Raw genomic sequence first — 23,229 nt, forward strand, 5'->3', positions numbered from 1 at the left:
TATATACCTAGAAGAGGAATTGCTGGGTCATATGATATGATAACTCTGTGCTTACTTACCCTTTTGAGGAACTGGCAAACTATTTTCCAGAGTGGCTGCACCATTTTAAATTCTTGTGGTTCCTTTTATAATGCAGTTGCTCTTTGGAAATGTTCCTATCTTTAAAAAACTCCCTTTCTTTGCATACTAACATTAGATTTAATGACAGTTTTAAGTGGCAACTATTTGAGTGCTGTTACTTCTGATTTTTGTCAGAAGTGTGGCACTTTGTGCATAATAAGCAATAGCATATTTGAGGCCCTAAAAGCATTCCAGCAATTATTTACCATCCAAAGTACGTTCAGAAAACTGAATAACATGCTCAAGGTTATAAACCTGCAGAAGTAATAAATAGTAAGATATCTGGCTTTCAGACTTCTTTCTTTCTCTGTCCCTCCCCTGCTCTCTCGCTCTCTGTCTCTTAAAAAAAAAAAAAAAGAAATGAATAAACGTAGAGTTCCTTCATAAAGTACAGTGCTAGGCATTTGGTGCTTGAAATAGTTTGTCTTTTTTTTTTTTTTTTTTTTTTTTTTTTGTTGAGTATAGCTGACATACAGTATTATATTTCAGGTGTACAACATAGTGATTCAAATGTCTATACATTATATTATGGCCACAAGTGTAGCTACCATCTGTTACTGGATAACGGTATTACAATATCATTGACTGATTCCCTGTGTTGGACCTATTATTTCTGTGATTTACTCATTCCATAACTGGAAGCCTATACCTCCCACTCCCTTTTACCCATTTTGCCCAACCCCCATCACCCTCCCCTCTGACAACCATCAGTCTTTTCTCTTTACAAGTCTGATTCTGCTTTTTGTTTTTCAGATTCCAGTTATGAGTGAAATCATGTGATATTTGTCTTTTTCAGTCTGACTTAATTCACTGAACATAATGCCCTCTAGGTCCATCTACGTTGTCACAGATGGGAAGAGTTTATATATATATATATCCGCACATATACATACATCCACACATATACATACATACACACACGTACGTATACATATAAATATATATGCCACATTTTTATTTATTCACCTATCAGTGAACACTTAGGTTGCTTCTGTATCTTGGCTACTGTAAATAATGCTGCAGTAAACATAAGAATGCATGTATCTTTTTGAATTAGTGTTTTTATTTTCTTTGGGTAAATACCCAGTAGTGGAATTATTGGATCGTATGATACTTGTTTTTATTTTTTTGAGGAACCTCCATACTGTTTTCCATTGGATGAACCAATTTGCATTCCTACCAACAGTTCACAAAGATTCCTTTTTCTCCACGTTCTTGCCAATGCCTATGTCTTGTCTTTTTTAAATTTTTTTTTATATTTTATTTATATTTGATAGAGCACAAGTTGGGGAGGGGCAGAGAGAGAGACACAAAATCTGAAGCAAGCTCCAGGCTCCGAGCTGTCAGCACAGAGCCCGATGCGGGGCTCGAACTCACAAACCGCAAGATCATGACCTGAGCCGAAGTCGGACGCTTAAGCGACTGAGCCACCCAGGCGGCCCCTGTCTTGTCTTTTTCTTTCTTTCTTTCTTTCTTTCTTTCTTTCTTTCTTTCTTTCTTTCTTTCTTTCTTTCTTTCTTCTTTCTTTCTTTCTTTCTTTCTTTTTTTAACATTTATTTATTTTTGAGACAAGAGAGAGACAGAGCATGAACGGGGGAGGGTCAGAGAGAGAGGGAGACACAGAATCTGAAACAGGCTCCAGGCTCTGAGCTGTCAGCACAGAGCCTGACGCGGGGCTCGAACCCACGGACAGTGAGATCGTGACCTGAGCCGAAGTCGGACGCTCAACCGACTGAGCCAGCCAGGCGCCCCTGTCTTGTTTTTTTGATACTAGCCACTAGCCATTCTGACAGGTGTAGGGTGATAATCTCATTGTGGTTTTGATTTGCATTTCCCTGATTAGTGATGTTGATCTTCTTTCCATATGTCTGTTGGCCATCTGTGTGTCTTTGGGTAATTGTTCAAGTTCTGTGCTTATTTTTTAATCATATTGATTGGTTTGGGTTGAGTTGTACAAGTTTTTTATGTGTTTTGAATATTAACCCCTTATTGCATATATAATTTGCAAAAATCTTTTCTCACTCATTAGGTTGTCTTTTTGTTTTGTTGATGGTTTCCTTCACTGTGAAAACCTTTTTATTTTGAAGTAGTCCCAATGGTTTGTTTCTGCTTTTGTTTTCCTTGCGTTGGGAGGCACATCTAGAAAAATGTTGCTATGGCTGATGTCAAATTACTATGTTTTCCTCTAAGATTTTTATGGTTTTAGGTCTCAAATTTAGGGTTTTTAATCCGTTTTGAGTTTAATTTTGTTTGGAGTGGTAGAAAGTGGTCCAGTTTCATTCTTGTGCATGTAGCTGTCCAGTTTTCCCAGCACCATTTATTGAAGAGACTGTCTTTTCCACACTGTATATTCTTGCCTCCTTCAACATAGATTAGTTGGCCACATAAGGATGGGTTTCTTTCTTAGTTCTCTCTTCTGTATTATTGAAAGTTTTTCTTTAAGTATGCTTTACACCCAACATGGGGCTCCACCTCAGGACCCTGAGATCAAAAGTCATGTGTTCTACCAACTGAACCAGCCAGGCACCTCTTATCTCTGGGTTTTCTGTTCTTTTCCATTCATCTGTATGTCTCTATTTGTGCCAGTACCATACTGTTTTGATTACTAAAGCTTTGTAATATATCTTGAAATCTGGAATTGTAATACTTCCAACTTTGTTTTTCTTTCTCAAGGTTGCTTTGGCTATTTGGGGTGGTTCCGTACAGATTTTAGTGTTATTTTTTCTTTTGTGGAAAACGTTTTTGATATTTTAATAGGGATTGCAGTACTTGGCTTTTTTTTTTTTTTTTTTTTTACTTTATTTATTTATTTTGAGAGAGGGCGAGAGGAAGCAGGATGGGGCAGAGAGAGAGGGAAAGAGAGAATTCCAAGCAGGCTCTGCACTATTCCCTGTGGGCCTCGAGCTCATGAACTGCAAGATTAGGACCCAAGCTAAAGTCAGATGTTTATCCGACTGAGCCACCTGGCTGCCCCAGGTCTTTTTTCTTTTTTTTTAATTATTCTTGAGAGAGAGAGAGAGAGAAAGCAAGAAAGCGTGAGCAAGGGAGGGGCAGAGAGAGAGAGAGGGAGAGAGAGAATCCCAAGCAGGTTCCATACTATCAGCACACCTGACGTGGGGCTTGAACCCACAAACTGAGATCGTGACCTGAGCCAAAATCAAGAGTTGGACACTTAACCAACTGAACCACCAGGCACCCCTACTTGGTCTTTTTTTAATTGAAGTAAAACATACATATGGGAAACTTTATAGATTTTATTAACTATGCAGTTCTTTTTTTAAAAAAAAATTTTTTTTAACGTTTATTTTTGAGACAGAGAGAGACAGAGCATGAATGGGGGAGGGTCAGAGAGAGGGAGACACAGAATCCGAAACAGGCTCCAGGCTCTGAGCTGTCAGCACAGAGCCTGACGCGGGGCTTGAACTCACAGACCGTGAGATCATGACCTGAGCTGGAGTCGGCCACTTAACTGACTGAGCCACCCAGGCGCCCCGTTTTTTTTTTTTTTAAATATATGAAATTGTCAAATCGGTTTCCATACAAAACCCGGTGCTCATCGCAAAAGATGCCCTCTTCAATACCCATCACCCACCCTCCCCTCCCTCCCACCCCCCATCAGCCTTAACTATGCAGTTCAATGAATGCTCATTCAATTTTGACCATTGACAGAGGACCATGTCACTCTGTGACAAGTTATCCATGTCACTTTTCTGTCCTAGTTTCAGTTCTTAGACTGGCTGTAATCTAGGAAAGAGATTCAGTAGTGGACTGCTTAATTTTAATTTATATTCATATTTATCCATTGGTAATAGGTAAGACAAAATGAATGTAAGCCTAGCGGGTCAATCGAAATGCAGTGTTTGAAAGAATCTGTCTCTGAAGAGGAAAAAAATTTGATTATTCATGTGTTAGAATTCTGGCAACAGAGGCATTATCCATAATATTGGCAGGCTCTCTTAGTGGGAGATAAAGAGTGAAAAGACTTGAAAGAATTGGGATGGTTGGGAATTCTCTGAACCAGATAGAAGACTAAAAGCCAGAATAACAGCTATCAGAACCTTAGTAAATCTTAGGACCTGTTGGTAATAGAAATACAGTTTATTTCTTGTTGATGAATACCATGAGGAGCTCTTTCTGCAGTTAATTGCATCTCTCAAATATGTGTCAGGACCAAATAAATATTCTGGTGGAAATTGAGAAGCATGAAGCGTTTTCCTTTCTTAAGTTATTTTCAGCAACTTGCCATGCACATAGCTGATGAACCCATTTTGTTTTGAAGTAAGGAAATAATTCACTTGGAAGTACTAAATCTTTGTGGGTCTTTTTGTGGGAAGAAGACCATGTTTTAGGAGCTTTGGTTTTTCTCTGGCTCAACTTTTTGTAGTAAAGGTGATTTGAAGGCAGGCTTCGAACACAGACCAGCCCTTCTAAGCCTCACCACTGTCTTTGCTTTTGCTTCAGTTGCAGCAGTACCAGTACTACAGTGCAGGCCTCCTGTCCACGTACGACCCTTTCTATGAGCAACAACGGCACCTACTTGGACCCAAAAAAAAGAAATTCAAGGAGGAAAAGAAACTTAAAGGTGAGCATATTGACCTGCCTTCCACATTTACTCTTTAGTTTCAGGGTTGTGTGTAGCCTGTTGGTACATTTGGACTTTGAACATAACGCATGTAGTAGAGACTTGCTGTATCTCAAAAACCCTAGTCTTCCTTATCTAAGTCCTATTATTAACCTTATTTCGTATTTGGTTTATGATCTCTTCTAGAATTATAAAGACATAAAACTACAGATTCCTAGCGAAAGGTTTAAGTCAGTTAGTTTATTCCTTCTTTCTTCTACATACTTTTCCAAATGTTGAAAATTTTCTGGGAGAGGAAGAAGTTGGTTAGGCACAGGGAAGTATGAAGAGCAACCTGAAGTGTTGGGAATAAGTTATGATTGTTGTTGTTTGTGGAAATTCAAAATAGATCACCTCTCTATCTTGTGTAATGCTTATCTGCCTGTTTGCCAGGAAATGTGCTTTCCTCCCTTACTGAGCTCTAAGCAGCTGGAAATCAGGAAGGAGGTAGGAAGGGAAAGTTTTAAACTCTGTGTACAAGTTAGATTTTGTTCACCTAAAGGTATGAACTCTACTCAGAAGTTCTTTTAAGCCTTCTCCCCTTTCTCCCACATCCTCCTAGTTTATCTCTGTATTTAAAAAAAATTTTTTTGTATATTTATTTTTGAGAAACAGACCACAAGCAGGGGAGGGGCAGAGAGAGAGGGAGACACAGAATTTGAAGCAGGCTCCAGAGAGCTTAGAGCCTGATGCAGGGCTCGAACGCACGGACCACGAGATCATGACCTGAACTAAAGTCAAACGCTTAGCCAACTGAGCCACTTACGCACCCCTCTTTTTATTTTCTCATCCTCTGCACCCTCCCCTCCCCACCCCACCCCACCTCCCAAATTAGTTTTTTGTGCCACGTGTGATTTTCTCTTCACAGGCCATGATGTCCTATCAGTTAGCACATTTTTTTCTTTCTTTAGTTTTTTCTTCAATCACTTTACATTGCCACCAAGTAGATATGTTTCCTTCCTTTTGGCCATTACTTGAGTTCGTGGTACTTTATAAGTCTCCCTTCCTGTTGTTGGGTTCAACAGAAATTCAGTTTTTAGGTTTTATTTTGTGTTTCTCTTTCATGTAAACATAGGGAGTATCCAGTATTCTTCCAAGGTAGTGAGATACTTCTCTTGGAATAGTCATAGGCCCGAATACATAAAGAGGTAAACATTGCCAGCCTCACTTGGAATGAGGAAGGAACCTTGAATTTTTTTAAAGTGATGAGGTTGTTTGTGGCTGTCTTCTGTGGAAGGGCAGAAATGCAACATTCTCAGAGTCTGTTTCCTTTGCAGCCAAGTTGAAAAAAGTGAAGAAAAAAAGGCGAAGGGATGAAGAACTTTCCTCTGAAGAATCTCCTCGTTGCCACCACCACCAGACCAAAGTCTTTGCCAAGTTCTCTCATGATGCACCTCCTCCTGGCACCAAGAAGAAGCACTTATCCATTGAGCAGCTTAATGCTCGTCGTAGAAAAGTATGGCTCAGCATTGTGAAAAAGGAACTACCAAAGGTATGTGAGTGCCTCCAGCATAGATGGCAAGTTTTGTCTCCCTGCCCTTTAAAGAGGAGCTGTTGGAGCTAGATACCTTTACAATGTTCAGAAAGGAAACTAATCTGATGGAATTAAGATAATGCTGAATAGTACTCTTATTAGTTGACTGTTTTTTTCCAGATTTTGATCAGAATCCACAAGACAGTTAGTTGTTCTGTGGTGTTTATTGTCCAAAAAATGGAGGGAAACCTCTCTGAGAAAGGAAAGCAGTTTTCTTACTCATAGCAGTAGAGATTGAACAACAAATTGATAGGTGATAGTAGAGGAAATTAAAATGAAATGGTGGAGTTATGTTTCTTAGAGAATTTATAAATATTTGAATGTTACTGAAGAATCACAGACGTTAGAAAAAATGTGAATGATTCAAGAGAAAGATGTGTAGGCATTCTTTTTGCTATTTTAATTTGGTTTTGGTAATATTTTATTTTGATATAATTTCAAACTTGAAAGTTTCAGGAATCGTACAAGGAATGTCCATATACCCTCGACTCAGTTTGCATTTTACTTAATTAGTTGCCTTATTAATTGAGCGTAGCCTTAATAGAAATATGAATAGGGTATTTTCTGAATTTAGATAAACTGATACTAAACTCAAGGAAAAGAATCAATATGCAAGAATTGCCAGAGAACACTGAAAAAGACACATCAGTCATTAAAATATACCGTAAAACCTCTATAATTCAACAGTGTAGTACTGCTACATGCATAGGCAGATAGATCAGTGGAATGGTAGACTTAAAAAATTTTTTTTCTGGGGCGCCTGGGTGGCTCGGTCGGTTAAGCGTCCGACTTTAGCTCAGGTCATGATCTCGCAGTCTGTGAGTTCGAGCCCCGCGTCAGGCTCTGTGCTGACTGCTCAGAGCCTGGGGCCTGTTTCAGATTCTGTGTCTCCCTCTCTCTCTGCCCCTCCCCCGTTCATGCACTGTCTCTCCCTGTCTCAAAAATAAATAAACGTTAAAAAAAGAAAAAATTAAAATTTTTTTTTCTAATTTATGTATTTTAAGAGAGAGTGAGCATGTGAGCAAGGGTGGGCAGAGAGAGAGAGAGAGAGAGAGAGAGAGAATCTCAAGCAGGCTCCACACTGTGTGTGTGTGTGTGTGTGAGAGAGAGAGAGAGAGAGAGAGAGAGAGAGAGAGAGAGAGAGAGAGAGAGAATGAATCTCAAGCAGGCTCCACACTGTTAGCACCAAGCCTGACATGGGGCTCGGTCTCATGAACCGTGAGATCATGACCTGAGCGCAAAATCAAGAATCAGATGCTTAACTGACTGAGCCACCCAGGTGCCCCTAGACTAATAAACTTTTTAAAAAATGGTGCTGGAACAACTAGGTAGCCATTTGGAAAAAGATAAAAGTAGATCTGTTTCTCACACATATACTCTGAACATATTAAGGTTCTTAGTATAAAAAATGAAATCATACAAATACTAGAGGAAAAGGATTACATTCCTATTTAACCTTGGCTCAGCAAAAGTATGACTCAACATCCAGAGGCAATGAAAGAAAACATTTGTAAATTTGACTAAATACAAATAAATTTTTTCATGACAAAAGAGAGCTGACAAAGTGGGAAAGATTATTTACATTGTCACAAAGGGCTCGTATCTCTAGTATATAAAGAACTTTTGAAAATTGAGAGCCAAAGAACCACAAATTCAGTAGGCAAGTAAAATGACGGGAATAGACAATTCACAAAGAAAGATACAAAAATGGCTCTTAAATATTAAAAAGGTTCAAAGTCTCATAATTAGAGTAGTCTAAAATAACACCTAGATACCATTTTTCACTTATCACAATGGCAAAAATTGGAAAATATGATAACACATTCTCTTAAGAAGGCTATGGGGAAACAGACACTTTTTTACATTGCTGCTAGAAGTGCAAATCAGAGAGCATTATTCTGGAGGGTAAATTGGCAATACCTAATAATCTCCATATGCAGTTACCTTTCAAACCAGCACTTCCACTTCTAGGAATTATGCTGAGGCTAAACCTGCAACTATACAATGTAAACAAAGTTACTCATTACAGCATTATTTTTAATTGCAAAATAAACAACTTTAATGCCTATACATGGGGCTTGAATTGAACTCTGGTAGATATACACAGTGGATTGTTATGCTGCTGTTAAAAAGAAATAATGAGGAAGACCTTTCTGAAGTGACATGGGATAAAGACATAGTGTTAAGTGAGGAAAGCAAAACAAAAGCAGGTATCTATAGTATTTACCTCTCATATAAGCAAAACAGGAATATAAGAAAATACACAAATTCTCATTCATGCAAAAGACATTCAAGAAGTATAAGCCTGAAATTAAAGTGTTGATTTCTTATAGTGGGCAGGTGGTAAAAATGTAGAAAGAAAGGAAGGAATGGGAGCAGGTTAGCAGGGATGAGGGGCAGTCTTTGAGTACATCGTTTTGTATGTAGGGCTGACTTTGAAAATCATGGTAATGTTTCATATACTCCTCATATACACTGATAATAAAACAATTGAAACCAGTCAGGGTGTGGGAAGGGAATTAGGTTGAGGGGATATTTGGGCAAAGTGGAATAAAAACAGGAACAAATGGTGTGCTTGGGTAGCTCACTCAGTTGAGTGTCCAACTCTTGGTTTTGGCTCAGGTTCTGGTCTCATGGTTCGTGACTTTGAGCCTAGTGTCCAGGCTCTGTGCTGATACTGTGGAGCCTGCTTTGGATATTCTCTTTCCTAGTTCTCTCTGCCCCTCCCCCACTCGTGCACACACATGGTGTCTCTGAAAATAAATAAAATTTAAAAAAAGTCAAGAACAAATGTTAACTGTATCAGAAATGAGTAATATATAATCAAGTTGCAGGGATTGGGGAAGAAAAGGACTCCCTGAAGTAACTGAGGAAATCAGTATTTTGACTTGATATGTAAGGCTAGAGACCAAAAGAACTGTACGTAAATGCTATGATTGACATAGTAAGTGTTTCTTACAAAAGAATGGGTTAGAATTTTGAAACTACTCTGTATGTGTACTAGAATTGAACAAATAAGTAAATATGTTGTAGATGACAGCCAGTTTCTCGCTGTTGGAAACATTTAAAGTGAAGCCTTTGAAATTTGATTGGAGTCAGAGCTCTCAGTACACACACACACACACACACACACACAGATAGATGTGTACAGAAATATAGTTGTGTGTGTGTGCATAGGTTAGTATGCATATATACTTAATTTCTAGCTAGCTCTTTGCAGAGAGTGCCTAGACGCAGTGATATCCCAGTAACAATTAAGTTATTTAGTTCCCAGATCTTGATTTCTCAACACTTTTTATTCTCTAATAAAGTTAAGGAGGTACTTGAAGAAAGGTGGAAGTGGGGGATTGTCAGAAGAATACAGGAGCCAATCTGAAGGGGCTCTTCATCACCAAAGTTAGAATAATTGAGCAATGAAATCGATAATAATAATACTGAATTTTAACACATAGAATAAAAGAAATATCAGTGAGTCCATACTGTTATAAATAATTAAATAAGAAAACAGGTAAGGTAGAAGGAACAACTCTTCCTTGCAGTAGAATTCCAGTTAATAGGACAGAAAGAAGTAGAGAATCATCATTAACACAAATACCATGGTAATAATTGTTGCAGACTGGATCCATTGATGAAGGCTAAAATCAGAGGACGAAAGATACAGAACCAGAGCTTGCACATACTGAAAGCATCTCCCCAGCATATACATCTCAGCACAAAAAGAAAGATAGTGATAATCATGGGTAGTTACTACCATGGTAAGGTGGTAGAATCTACTTTAACCAAAAGATCTAAGTAACACTAGTAATAGAAATTTTGATATTGTGAACTTAATTTGATGCCCTGAGAAGAACATGTCGTTTCTGGGGTATTCTTGCCAAAATGTGTAATGTCATTCCAATCATGAGAAAACATCAGAAAATCACAAACTTTGGGGGAGATTTTACAAAATAACTGATTGGTGCCTTTCAAAAGTGTCAAGGACATGAGAGAAAGATTGAAGAATGTTATATATGCAGGAAGAGAACTGAGGAGAAAAGCAACTAAATACATTGTGGGATCCTGGAACAGGAAAAGGATTTTAGTGGAAAAATTGTTGACGTTCAGATAAGACTTGTAGTTTAATTAATATTTTACCAGTGTTATTTTACTTTCTTAATAAAGTCAAACCTTGGTTTGCGAGCATAATTTGTTCTGGAAACATGCTTGTAATCCATAGCACTTGTATGTCAAAGTGAATTGCCCCATAAGAAATAATGGTATATGTGCTGCTGAAGCGAGCACAGAAATAACGGAAACTCAAATGATTCGTTCCATAACCCAAAAATATTCGTATAAAATTAACTACAATGCTGTAATATAATACAAAATAATAAAATACAAAATATAAAGAAAAATAAATTAACCTGCACTTGCCTTTGAAAGCCTTTGTGGCTGGTTTCAGGGAGACAAGAGACAAGGTTATTGTGTAGGACTACTTTCACTATCACTAATAGAATCACTGCTGTCTCTTGGCTCAATGGAATCTTTTTCTGCACGGGGGCCATCGTATATGCTTGCATGGATGTTGACTACAGTACAATAATAATAAACTCATATACTGTATTTAATGTAACTGGCAATTAGGCAGCATAGGAAAGGGTCTATATATGTAGGCAGCCTGACCTAAAATGAAGCAAAGCATTCCTAAGCGTACTCTTGTTTGGAAAAGCAAAGGACTGTCCATAGGTGCTTTGAAGTGACAAAGAAACTAGTGCCAGGTGTGAGCACCTTCCAGCATTCTAAAAAATTGATGATTTCTATCAAACACTGTGGCCTGAGACTGAACATCCGAGTATGGGAGACAGTCACCCCCAATCCCACAAAGACAGAGCGAGAGAGAGAAGATCCATTGGTTCACTTATGATCATGTGATGTTCGACATCTCGCACTACTTGTATTGCAAGACATCACTCATTTATCAAGTTAAAATTATTAGAAACGTTTGCTCATTTTGTGGCACACTTGTAGAGCAAGTTACTCTCAATCCTGGGTTTTACTGTGATTGTATTCTGTGGGGCACCCGAGTAGTGGCTCATTCAGTTAAGCATCCAACTCTTGTTTGGCTTAGGTCATGATCCTGTATTTCCTGTGGAGCTCCTTGCTGACAGTGGGGAGCCTGCTTGGGATTCTTTGTCTCCCCCTTTGCCCCTCCCCTGCTCATGCTCTCTTTCTCTCAAAATAAATAAATAAACATTTAAAATAATTGTATTCAAGTTATGTAAGATGCTAAATGAGGAAAAGCAGCAGGAGCAATATAAGGGAACTCTGTATTATTTTTTGCTACTTTTCTGTAAGTCTAAAATTGTTTCAAAACAAAATGTTTTAAAATGATACGGCAAGAGTAATGCAAGGAACTGCCATGTATCCTTTACTCATATTTAGCAATGTTTGCTTTGTTTGCTTTTGTTACATAAAGGCATACTTTTTTCTCACCCATTTTGAGGGTTAGTTTGACACTTTGTACTGAACTTCCTTGTAGTAATTCAATGTGTGTTTCCTAAGAAAAAAGACATTCTGTCATACAGAACCACAATACAGTTATAAAGATTATTATCTGATCCACAGACCATATTTAGATTTCATCAGTTGTCTATAAAGGTTGGGGCTTTTTTTTCCTGATTGAATCCAGGATCCAGTCTAGAAGTACATGTTTCATTTAGTTGTCACATCTCTTTAATCTCCTTTAAATCTGACATAGTTTCTCAGCCTTCATTTTTCATAACATTTTTATTTTTGAAGAGTATAGGGCTATTATTTTGTACAGTGTTTCTGAATTTGAGTTATGATTCTTCATGATTAGATTTGGGTTATTCATTTTGGGCAGGATTACCAAAGGAGTGATATATCCTTCTTGATATGTCACATTGGGAGGCACATGACCCATTGTTCCAATTTGATGGTATTAGCTTCGATCCCTTGGTATGTTTGTGCTTCTTAACAATTACCATTCCCTCCCCCCCCCCCCCCCCCCCCGTGCCAATTAATAAGTATTTTTGGAGAGAAGAACATTCTTTTTTTTTTTTTAAATTTTTTTTTTTTTCAACGTTTTTAATTTATTTTTGGGACAGAGAGAGACAGAGCATGAATGGGGGAGGGGCAGAGAGAGAGAGGGAAACACAGAATCGGAAACAGGCTCCAGGCTCCGAGCCATCAGCCCAGACCCTGACGCGGGGCTCGAACTCACGGACCGCGAGATCGTGACCTGGCTGAAGTCGGACGCTTAACCGACTGCGCCACCCAGGCGCCCCGAGAAGAACATTCTTGATGAGAGAAGTTATAGGGAAATCCTCTTTGTACCTGGTGAATAGACTTCAAAATGATGCCCATCTAGGGTGCCTGGTTGGCTCAGTGGGTACAGCATGCAACTCTTAATCTCAGGGTCTTGAGTTCAAGCCCTACATTGGGTGTAGAGATTACTTAAAAAAATAAAAATAATTTTTAATTTTTTTAAATGTTTATTTAGTTTTGAAAGAAAGAGAGTGTGAGGGGGAGAGGGACAGAGAGAGGGAGACACAGAATCAGAAGCAGGCTCCAGGCTCCGAGCTGTCAGCACAGAGCCCTACGTGGGGCTCAAACTTACGAACTGTGAGATCATGACCTGAGCTGAAGTCAGACGCTCAACCGACTGAGCCACCCAGGCACCCCAAATAAAAATAATTTTTAAAACATGATGCCCTTCCTATGTTCAAGAATTCCATAGGAATATTTGAGATTCTTGTCTTTTTTTTTTTTTTTAATTTTTTTAACGTTTTAATTCATTTTTTGAGAGACAGAAACATTGTGAGCAGAGGAGGAGAGAGAGAGACGGAGACACAGAATCTGAAGCAGGCTCCAGGCTGTCAGCACAGAGCCTGACGCAGGGCTTGAACTCACGGACCATGAGATCATGACCTGAGCCGAAGTTGGCTGCTTAACCGACTGAGCCACCCATGTGCCCCAAGATTCTTGTCTTTTAAGTAGCAATAGCTGCTTAAGCATTAGTAGGAGAAAGTTTTGATAAAGGGCGTAAAAATTCCTGTAAGCAGATCATCTGAGATGCAAATTTTATAGAAATGGCTTTTAAGACGTCTAACTTCGTACCCACTGTTTCTTCAGATTTAGGGGGAGAGCTCTTTAACAGTCACTCACGTATGCCTGTGCTATGTCTTCTCCCATGTCAACTGGATCATCATGGGAAATCATGTTTTTTTATTGAGCTTCTTTTGTTTTAACTGAATTGGAAGACAGAATCAGCTCATGACTGGTTTGTTGGGTGCTGAGTCATCTTGTGTTAGGTCTGCCTTAGAATTTTTTGTTAGAGAAGATGAAGCTTAGTGAAGCTTAAGTGTTGGCAGAAATTAATAGTGGCAGCAGATTTGTTCTGGTTGGAGGATAGAAACACAAACTGGAAGGCTAGTTTACCGTTGTAACAATTCCTGTATGTCATTGCCTGCTATCTCAGCTGCTTTGCAGATGGGCTTTGCAGATGGGCTCTGCAAAGCCGTGTGTATTAGTGTGGTGCTAGGGTTTAGGGCATGTTGTTACATTTTCCACTTCGGGCCTGAAATATAACTTAAATTCTTTCTAAAGTATACAGAAGACTCTGTTTAAGGTAGCCACAGCACTAGCTTATTCTTCCTAATGCTGCTTTAGTAGCTTTGTGTGTGGTTCTCAGTTGGTGCTTTTGGATGACTTTAACCCTTCAGGAGTTGAATAACAGTGTCAGTCTACACAATCTTATTTCAAAAGGACTCCTAAATGATATAATTGTTTTTAAATATTTTAGGCCAACAAGCAGAAAGCTTCAGCTCGTAACCTGTTTCTCACCAATAGCCGAAAGGTAAATTGTAGTTTTATATTTCCCGTTTTTTGTTATGTTGGAATATGTCTCCGTTTGCTGCTCTTGTCTCTTGTGACCTGGTAGAATACCTTAGGTACTATAGTAGTACCTAAGAGAATTTCTGAATGTTCTCTATTTTATAAATAAAATTGCTCTTCCTCACATTTCTGGTATTTGAACCTTTTTGAATGAGACCATAGCCTGCTCTTAATTCCTTCGGCAGTTCATGTGCTCAGTCTCTTTATCTAAGAAATGATGGTTAGTAATATTAATACCTTCCTTTAGAGGGAAGTAACACAACTTCCTTTGAGATCTCTGAGATCAGATGAGGTAATGTTATTGGTTCTGTTTTCCTGGGCTAATCTAATCACTCATCCTCAGTTTCCTCATCTGTAAAATGAGGATGTCTGTACTACCAACTTTGTAGAGTTTATGTGAAGAAATAAATTAGTTTAATGATGTTAGGCTTAGAGTGGTGCCTAGCATATAATAAGCATTAATTGCTACTATTATTAACGTGTACAATAATACTTTGTAGCTTCCCAGCACATCTCGGGTCATTACACTTTTTTTTTTCTTTCTTTCCATCTAAGGTGCCAGTATGTGTATAAATTTTTCATTCCATGTATTACCTCAGGGTCTGTGTCTGGATCTTAGTACTGTTCAGGGGCATTAACCACATTGTGGCAAAAGGAGATGTGGTCGTAGAAAGACTGTGTGCACTGAACTGACGGGAATGCTGTGGTTTAGAGCTAAGGGAAGACTGGCCGTGGTGTTGGGTCCTTCTCCTTTGTGAGAATGCTGTTGTCATCTGCAGCTTGCCCACCAGTGCATGAAGGAGGTGCGTCGAGCTGCCTTGCAGGCCCAAAAGAACTGTAAGGAGACCTTGCCTCGTGCCCGCCGCCTCACCAAGGAGATGCTTCTGTACTGGAAGAAATACGAGAAGGTGGAGAAGGAACACCGAAAGCGTGCAGAGAAGGAAGCCTTGGAGCAGCGCAAGTTGGATGAGGAAATGCGGGAGGTAGGGCAATAGTATAAAATTTTGAAAACCCTGATTGCTCAGCCATATCAAGAGATTGGTGTATACTACATAAATTGTAAGGTAATGAAATCATTGGAAAAAAACATTTTAAGACATAATTTTGAGGATAGTAATTTTAGTCCAGTAAAATGATTCTGTTTTTATCCCTCAGTAAGGCCCTCTCTCCGGCCTTCACCTCTCTTTGTACGCCAAGTTTTTCTGTTCTTTCTTAGCCTTATTCCTCTTTATATTTCTGGTGGACCAAAAAAAAAATTTAAAGAAAAAGGATAGGGATGAACGAAAGAAAACAGCTTACAGCTTATCTTGGCTTGGTTCCAGGTGCTGGCTGCAGTTTCTTCCTTGTTGGAAGAGCGGGGCTGGTTGCCAAATTTAGGGCCAGATAAGAACAATAGACAAACTCGTCCAGTTTTGAGACCCATCCCCCCACTCCTACATGCTTCACTGTTTTAACTTTCAGCCAGTATTCCTCTAAGCCTGATGTTAGCTAATATGTAGGTGAGTAGATTGTTCAGGGAAGCAAGAGGAGAAAGTAGGAGGACAAAGTCATTGTGTTGTCATTGGCAAACCAGTTTGGTTGTGAGCAGGGAAAATTGAGGTCTGAAGAAAGAAGGCAATCAAGGGATGGGAGAATCTTTTCTTTCAGGTATAGGCAGTAAGTACTCGTGTCAAAGCAGAGCTGTGGCCTCTTCTGAGCTCTTGATCTTTTATCTTTTATCTTGTCTTTGAGGGTGAATATGGATTTTGCCAAGTTTCTTAAGTCTCGTGGGTAATTTTTATCTTTGTATGCAAGATAAACATATTAGTGTGTTAGTAAACATTTGATGCTATATGGAATACTTCCATGTGAATTTATAGGCATTTGAGAGTCGTAGGTCTTGAAGTTTTGCAAGCGGCCAGACGTATGTATGATCTAAGTTTGTGAAACATTCTCTCAGTTTGGTTGATAATTAACTGATGGGTTTCATTCATGTTTATGTTTTATGTCCTTCTCCGAACCTTTGAAATAAAACTATTTGTGATGGAACTTTATTGTTCCTTTAATTTACTTTGCTCATTTAAACATGTAGTTGTTGACTGTTGTAAAGGAGGTGTTACTCTTTTTTGTTTTAATTTAGAAAGGTTTTCTCGATAGTACTTTAGCTATAATAAACCTGTATTTATTATGAAAAATAACTCCCATTTTCTCTCAAATTCTCTTTCAGATTTTCTTCTCATTTGAATCTGGCTCAAGTACTATAAAACCTTAAAGAGAAAGTATAGTTTTATATAGCATACCTTAGGACTGGTCTCTTTTCTTGGCTAAGTTCCTTGTTATATTTTTGTTTTTCATTTGGGGAGGTGGACCAAGGGTAAATCAACTCTACTTCATATGAATTTTATTATAAAATAGTTAATGCAGAGTAGTGACATGTGCATTTGATCTGTATTCATATTTTATAGGTCATCACAGATGAACTATACATTGTTTTTGGGAGTATTTTCTTCCTTTGTCATCTTATTCTTAAATATCTTCTGGTTGACTTTCAGAATAATTTATAGCCCCTAGTCACTTATTTTCACTTTCGGTGATAAAGATCTTTTGACATGTTTACATTTTTTACAATACTAAAACTATATACAGGTATCTACCACCTAGGTTATGGAATAAAGCTCATTGGTTGAGTTTAGTTGGTATCTCTGCGCCACTCTAGGAAATTGATACAGTAAAGAAATAAGCATTTTAGAAACAGAAGCTTAATGGAGAAAACATTTCATGTTGTAAATGAGAGCAAAACATATGTTATTAAATATAAGTGAAGACTATTCCTTGCTTTTATTACCACTGACTTGGTTATAATAAAACTGTGCGTTAACAATTCTTAGTTTTCTAAAGGTAAAGAATCTATAAAAGAATTGTATGCAAACTATATATAGATTTTATGAATTCTGTTGATCACCTCTTGTTGTATGTGATTGATGATTTGACTCTGTTTTCACTTCTAACTTTTTTCCCTTTAGGCCAAGAGGCAACAACGAAAACTGAACTTCCTAATCACCCAGACAGAGTTGTATGCCCATTTCATGAGTCGTAAACGAGACATGGGTCATGATGGAATCCAGGAAGAAATCTTAAGGAAACTGGAAGACAGTTCTACCCAAAGACAGATTGACATTGGTGGAGGAGTGGTAGTTAACATCACACAGGAGGATTATGGTGAGTCCTGCGTCAGGAGGTAGAGGAAGTGGGTACCCTCTATTTTTTCATACCTAAGGTTTCTTGCAAGTTTTGTCTTGATTGGTAAGCAATGATTAGTAAAGGGGAATTTATTGTGCTGGAGTAGGGAAAGTATGAATAAAATCAACATACAAAATAACTTTTTTTAATTAAAGAATTTGGAAAGGGAAGGGTGTGTTTATATGATCTTATAAGTTTGGGAATATTTTATATGTTTTGATTTGTTAGTAGGAATGGAGGCTATTGAATCAGAAGAATTCAGTGAACATGTCTAAGCAGAGAAAATCATGTCTCTCTTAACAAGATTCTTGGTGATATAAGTCAAGCATGAGAAAGAGACTGTTCAGTTTTGGTATTTTTGTGTCCACAGGGGGAGGGATGAATTGGAGTGAAGTTTGAGGGTAATTTCACAGAGAATAGTGATAAAGATCATGTTGAGCTCAGAATAAAAAGAATGAGCGTTCCTGCATGGGTCTTAGGGGTTACACATGTCTTGATTTCTTCTTTGGGGATAGTTTCACCCAGCAGAAATCTATCACAGTTTTTAATCCCTATTGTTATGCTTTTCTTTGCTTTGGCATTGCTTTGTGCAAAAAACCCAGGATTGGGAGCCTGGAGCTCAGGTGGTTTCTGTGAGCTGGCTTTAGCTACTAGAGACATGGCACCCCTCTGCCTTCATTGCCACTTCTAAGTCCTAACCTTTGTCATGTAATTTGAGCCTTTCTGTTCTCTCACCCTCTGTGAATTTAGGGATGAGTAGGTTGGGGGAGTTAGGGATTGACAGTGTCAATGTGAATTGCAACTTTGAAGGAGATCAATTAATGACTTGTGATAATCTATAAGTTTTCCTTTTCAGATAGTAACCATTTCAAAGCCCAGGCCCTGAAGAATGCTGAAAATGCTTACCATATTCATCAAGCTCGGGTGAGTCTTACAAATGAAAAGAACCTATTATGCGCTCTGGCAATACCCCACAACCTTTCATTTGGGTGATTTTCCTTTCGGTTTATTCCTATTTCCAGTGAGAAACACTGGCAGATGTGTGTATATGTACGTGACTATGTGTTGGGTGTGGGTTATGTCTCCATTTAGAACAATAGGAATAATTGAGGAAGGGTGGAAAATAAGCATTCACTTGTGTGTGAGCTTTAGGAGTGTGTTGATTGAAGCGAGGATAGTATACCTATTTTTTTGTCCTCTTGAGTAATCATGGATAATAGAGTGTGAAATGCATCATGGTTGTTGAGTGAAGAAGACCATACTGGTGCTTGTTAAGAGAGCTATACCATTGCCTTAAGAAAACTGCTAAGTTAGGACCTTCTTTCAAACCTTAGTAATAGCTTGCTTATTCATGATGTAGTGATATTTCATGAAATCAGAAGGATATGGCAGTTAGATTGAATTAAAATAAGTAAAGAAAGTAAAGAATATACTGCATAGGAACCCTATTTAACAGGGTCTAGGTCAGGATAGATACAAAGTTGACCTTCTCACCAACCCCAACCAAAGAAATTTTATGTCAGATTTTTAACAAATTCCTTGATGAAGTGAGTAATCATGTAGTATGGCTTAGGTCTGTTCATTATAAGAGAACTTCTAATATAATTGTTAAAATAGTAATGTTTCATATATCGTTCTAGATACATAATATATTACATAATATTATTAGAAATTTTGTTCCAGTTACCACACAATAGATATATTGTCATTATGAATTTGATTTGAATTCCATTTTTCCCTCTTATGTTTTTCTTCTAATATGTTTTTATTTTCCAGACAAGGTCATTTGATGAAGATGCAAAAGAAAGTCGAGCAGCTGCCCTCCGGGCAGCAAACAAGTCTGGTACTGGGTTTGGGGAGAGTTACAGCCTGGCAAACCCATCTATCCGAGCTGGTGAAGATATTCCACAACCTACCATTTTTAATGGCAAATTAAAAGGCTACCAGCTGAAAGGCATGAATTGGTTGGCAAATCTGTATGAGCAGGTGAAGTTTAGAACTGTGTCATACCCACTCTGTTTTGTTACGCGTTTTTCTGATATCATTGGTTCAGAGTATTGCGAAATGGACACAAGATAATGTTTTAAATTTCATCCCTTTTAAAAAGTTTCATTGACTGACAAGAGTCAGAAAGATGTTTCTATATTTTTAACCTGAAATTTTGTTTGAGAATATTTGTATCGTGTACATAGTTTGCCTGAAGTGGTCTTGGTAACCTGATTGTTTGTGTTTTTTTGCCTGGATTATATTTGCTGGAAAACTGGCTTTGGCCTGTTATTCAACTCATGATATCACCTCAGGTATCATAATTCATAGTTGTAGCTGTAGAGTTGACAAAAGGAATCATTACAAGCAGTGGGTAATAGTGCTGAAATGATATTTCTAGTCATTTTTGTTTAAACAAGTCTAATAGTTTGGTTAGTTTTTTGGGACAGTATGTTGAACCCCTGTGTGATGGAATGTGAGAGGTACTGACTATGTGTATTTTTTTTTCCAGGGCATTAATGGCATTCTTGCAGATGAAATGGGTCTTGGCAAAACAGTACAGAGTATTGCCCTCCTGGCCCATCTGGCTGAGGTGGGTAGATGCAGTCTTTGTCTTCCCCACTCTAGATTCTGGGGTGAGAATCAGCCATTATCAAGCATTATGTCATGCTTTGTAGCATACCAGGACTATAGGACTTACTCCTTGCCTTCAAGGTCATTACAAGGTGACATAGTGTGGTGAAACATTTAGGTTTTCAAGACTGGAACAGTTTTTGAGAGTGTGTGGTTGGAAATAATGCCCCTCACCCCCTGTCCACAATCATTAGAATAATGGCAAAGGAATGGTAGTTAGAGCAGAAGACCCAAGTTCACATCTTAACTCTGTTTACTGAGAATGTAAACTTGAGCATTCACCTCATCTTTTTTACTTTGACTTCACTTTAATTTTCTGAGGTTTAGTTTCTACTTCTGCAACTTGGGGATAATACCTACTTAGAGGAATTCTATGAGAATTAAGTGAAAATAAGTGTAGAAACATTTTGAGAAAAGCAAAAACTCCAATACTAGTAAAATTGTTATCTAGTATAGGGGAAAGCAGCACATACAAGTCAGGATGTAGTAAGTGCTTTGTCAGTGATATAAATTAGGACCTTTAAGTGGTGAGTGTTGGGAGTAATTGCTTGGTATTTTTTCCCAAGTTTTTTTCTGAGCAGATTCCTTCCATGTGTTGTTATTAACATAGGCTATTACTACTGAATATGCAAATATGGGATCTAGACACCATTTTTCTTGTTATGAAGTATTGTGGATTCTTAAACTGCTCTTGTTAATTATAATTTTGAACTAAATATCTTCAGTTTTTCTGCAGTTAGCTGACCCATTTTTTCTCTTTCAGAGAGAGAACATCTGGGGACCTTTCTTAATAATTTCACCTGCTTCTACACTTAACAATTGGCACCAGGAGTTTACAAGATTTGTTCCTAAATTTAAGGTAAAAATCAATCCAGCAAAAATTTCTTTTGCTCTTTAAACTTTGTGACTTTTCTTTTTCTGCCTTACTTGTTTAAATTGTTTATAAGAATTTTTAGTTTCTTGCATTTTTTCCAAAATGCTTTGGAATGCATACATTGCATTGTTCCATTTGAAAGTAACTGATGGGAGCAGTAAGAGAGCATATTACATCCTTTTGTTTCATAAGTGAGAAAGCCAAAGTCCAGTTTGAATGATTTGTTGGTTTAGGCACATGGATTGATGCTCCTGGTCAAACTGCCATAGTAGAAAATATCTACTTTGCTGGTTTAACGTAGATTTTGGCAAATCATATCATCAGGGCACATACCCTATAATTTATGACATTGTCATATCCCCTCCCAATATATTCATAAATAATGCATTTTCTCATTACTCCAAAGTCAGATCTTTAGCCTGAGTTTAGATAGTAAGAAAGATAGTAAGATCGAGGTCAGAAGTGATCAATAGGGAAGTATGTTGTATTAAGTTGGTTAAGATGTGAACAAGATTTATTAAACAGGTTTTAATTGTGGAAAGTTATTGGGATATAAGAAAGAATGGGTAGAGGTGCCGAGTGGCTCAGTCATGTTCTCAAGGTTTGTGGGTTTGAGCCCTGCATTGGGCTGTGTTCTGACGGCTCAGAGCCTGGAGCCTGCTTTGGATTCTGGGTCTCCCTCTTTCTCTCTCAGCCCCTCCCCTGCTTTTGCTCTCTTTCTCTCTCTCTCTCTCTCTCAAAAATAAACATTTAAAGAAAAAGAAAAGAACAGGTAGGGTTTATTATAGTGTTTGCAAGTAAAAATGGGGAAATTAGGTAACTATGTGTTCTGTCCCTAAAGTGACATAATGATAATGAAGTTTCATGGTAAAGAGGATTTTATGGAGATTGTATATCAGGAATTATTGAGGGGCACCTGTGTGGCTCAGTCAGTTAAGCAGCGGATTCTTGATTTCAGCTCCGGTCATGATCTTGTGGTTCGTGAGATTGAGCCCCCACATTGGGTTCCACGCTGACAGCGCATGGAGCCTACTTTTGATTCTCTCTCTGTCCCTCCCCCTGCTTGCACTTGCTCTCTCTCAAAATAAGTAAATAAACTTAAAATTTTCTTTAAAAAAAATTATTGATATGATCTGTCTGATTTGGGGTATCCATAATCATGGGTTCCATTCAATTTAAAGGACACAGGATAGGGTGGATGTGGGAGTCTGATGTTTTTCTGGCTTAAGCGTTGTAAGGAATAAGGAGACATGCGGGGTATTCCACTTTGGGATACCTTTGTGGCTGTGGCTGCACCTTATTGCCTCAATTGTAGTTAGAAACTATTTACAAGGCACATTAAGTGTATAGCTTTTAACATGGTAGACTCATTTTTATTTTTAATTTTATTATTTTTTTAAACATTTATTTATTTTTGATAGAAACAGAGCATGAGTGGGGGAGGGGCAGAGAGAGAGGGAGGCACAGAATCTGAAGCAGGCTCTAGGCTCTGAGCTGTCAGCACAGAGCCCGACGCGGGGCTTGAACTCACGGACTGCGAGACCATGACCAGAGCCAAAGTTGGAAGCTTAATTGACTGAGCCACCCAGGTGCCCCGACTCATTTTTATTTCATTTCATTTCACTTATTTTTTAGTTGATTTATTTTGAGAGCCTGTGAGCAGGAGAGGGGCAGAGAGAGAAGGAGAGAGAGAATCAAGCACTGAGAGTGCAAAACCCCATGCCAGGCTCAATTTCACCAACCCCAAGATCATGACCTGAACTAAGATCAAGAGTAGGGTGTCCAACTGAGTGACCACCCAGATGCCCCATTGGTTGACTCATTTTTAAATTTGTAAGGAGGAGATGAGATCATTCTAAGGTAGTTTGTTGAATATTTTCTCTAGAGTTGTTTGCTATATGGAATATGGAGCTGCTTTTTTTCTTCATTTATTCATTTTTTTTTTTCTTTTCCAGTACATGTTCAACAATCAGGAGTTGAAAAACTCAGTCTTAAAAATTTCTACCAGGGGCGCCTGGGTGGCTCAGTCAGTTAAGCGTCTGACTTCAGCTCAGGTCATGATCCCACAGTCCATGAGTTCGAGCCCTGCATCAGGCTCTGTGCTGACAGCTCAGAGCCTGGAGCCTGCTTCAGATTCTGTGTCTCCCTCTCTCTCTGCCCCTCCCCTGGTCATGCTCTGTCTCAAAAATAAATAAAAACATTAAAAAAAAAAAATTTCCACCAAACCACTTAAGTTTTCAGTATTAACTTTACTGACCATTAGATGGCAATGTCAAACTACTTATGTCATTGATACCTGTCCTTTGATTTTATGCCTCTGCCTGGAACCGAGCTTTCATGTTCATG

General features: G+C 38.3%; 1 protein-coding gene across 3 annotated transcripts in view; it reads left to right on the top strand.

The window, feature by feature from the left end:
• INO80 (INO80 complex ATPase subunit) overlaps window positions 1-23,229 on the top strand; it is a 135,726-nt gene that overhangs the window by 31,422 nt on the left and 81,075 nt on the right. For all 3 annotated transcript variants that reach the window (XM_042942375.1, XM_042942374.1, XM_042942376.1), the window contains 9 exons: window positions 4,582-4,702; window positions 6,019-6,233; window positions 14,080-14,133; window positions 14,951-15,154; window positions 17,174-17,369; window positions 18,247-18,314; window positions 19,167-19,376; window positions 19,888-19,968; window positions 20,773-20,868. In XM_042942375.1, the coding sequence (XP_042798309.1) occupies window positions 4,582-4,702; window positions 6,019-6,233; window positions 14,080-14,133; window positions 14,951-15,154; window positions 17,174-17,369; window positions 18,247-18,314; window positions 19,167-19,376; window positions 19,888-19,968; window positions 20,773-20,868 (1,245 nt within the window). The remainder of the gene's footprint in view (window positions 1-4,581; window positions 4,703-6,018; window positions 6,234-14,079; window positions 14,134-14,950; window positions 15,155-17,173; window positions 17,370-18,246; window positions 18,315-19,166; window positions 19,377-19,887; window positions 19,969-20,772; window positions 20,869-23,229) is intronic.

Source organism: Panthera leo, chromosome B3 (assembly GCF_018350215.1).
Source record: "Panthera leo isolate Ple1 chromosome B3, P.leo_Ple1_pat1.1, whole genome shotgun sequence".
NCBI lineage: Eukaryota > Metazoa > Chordata > Mammalia > Carnivora > Felidae > Panthera > Panthera leo.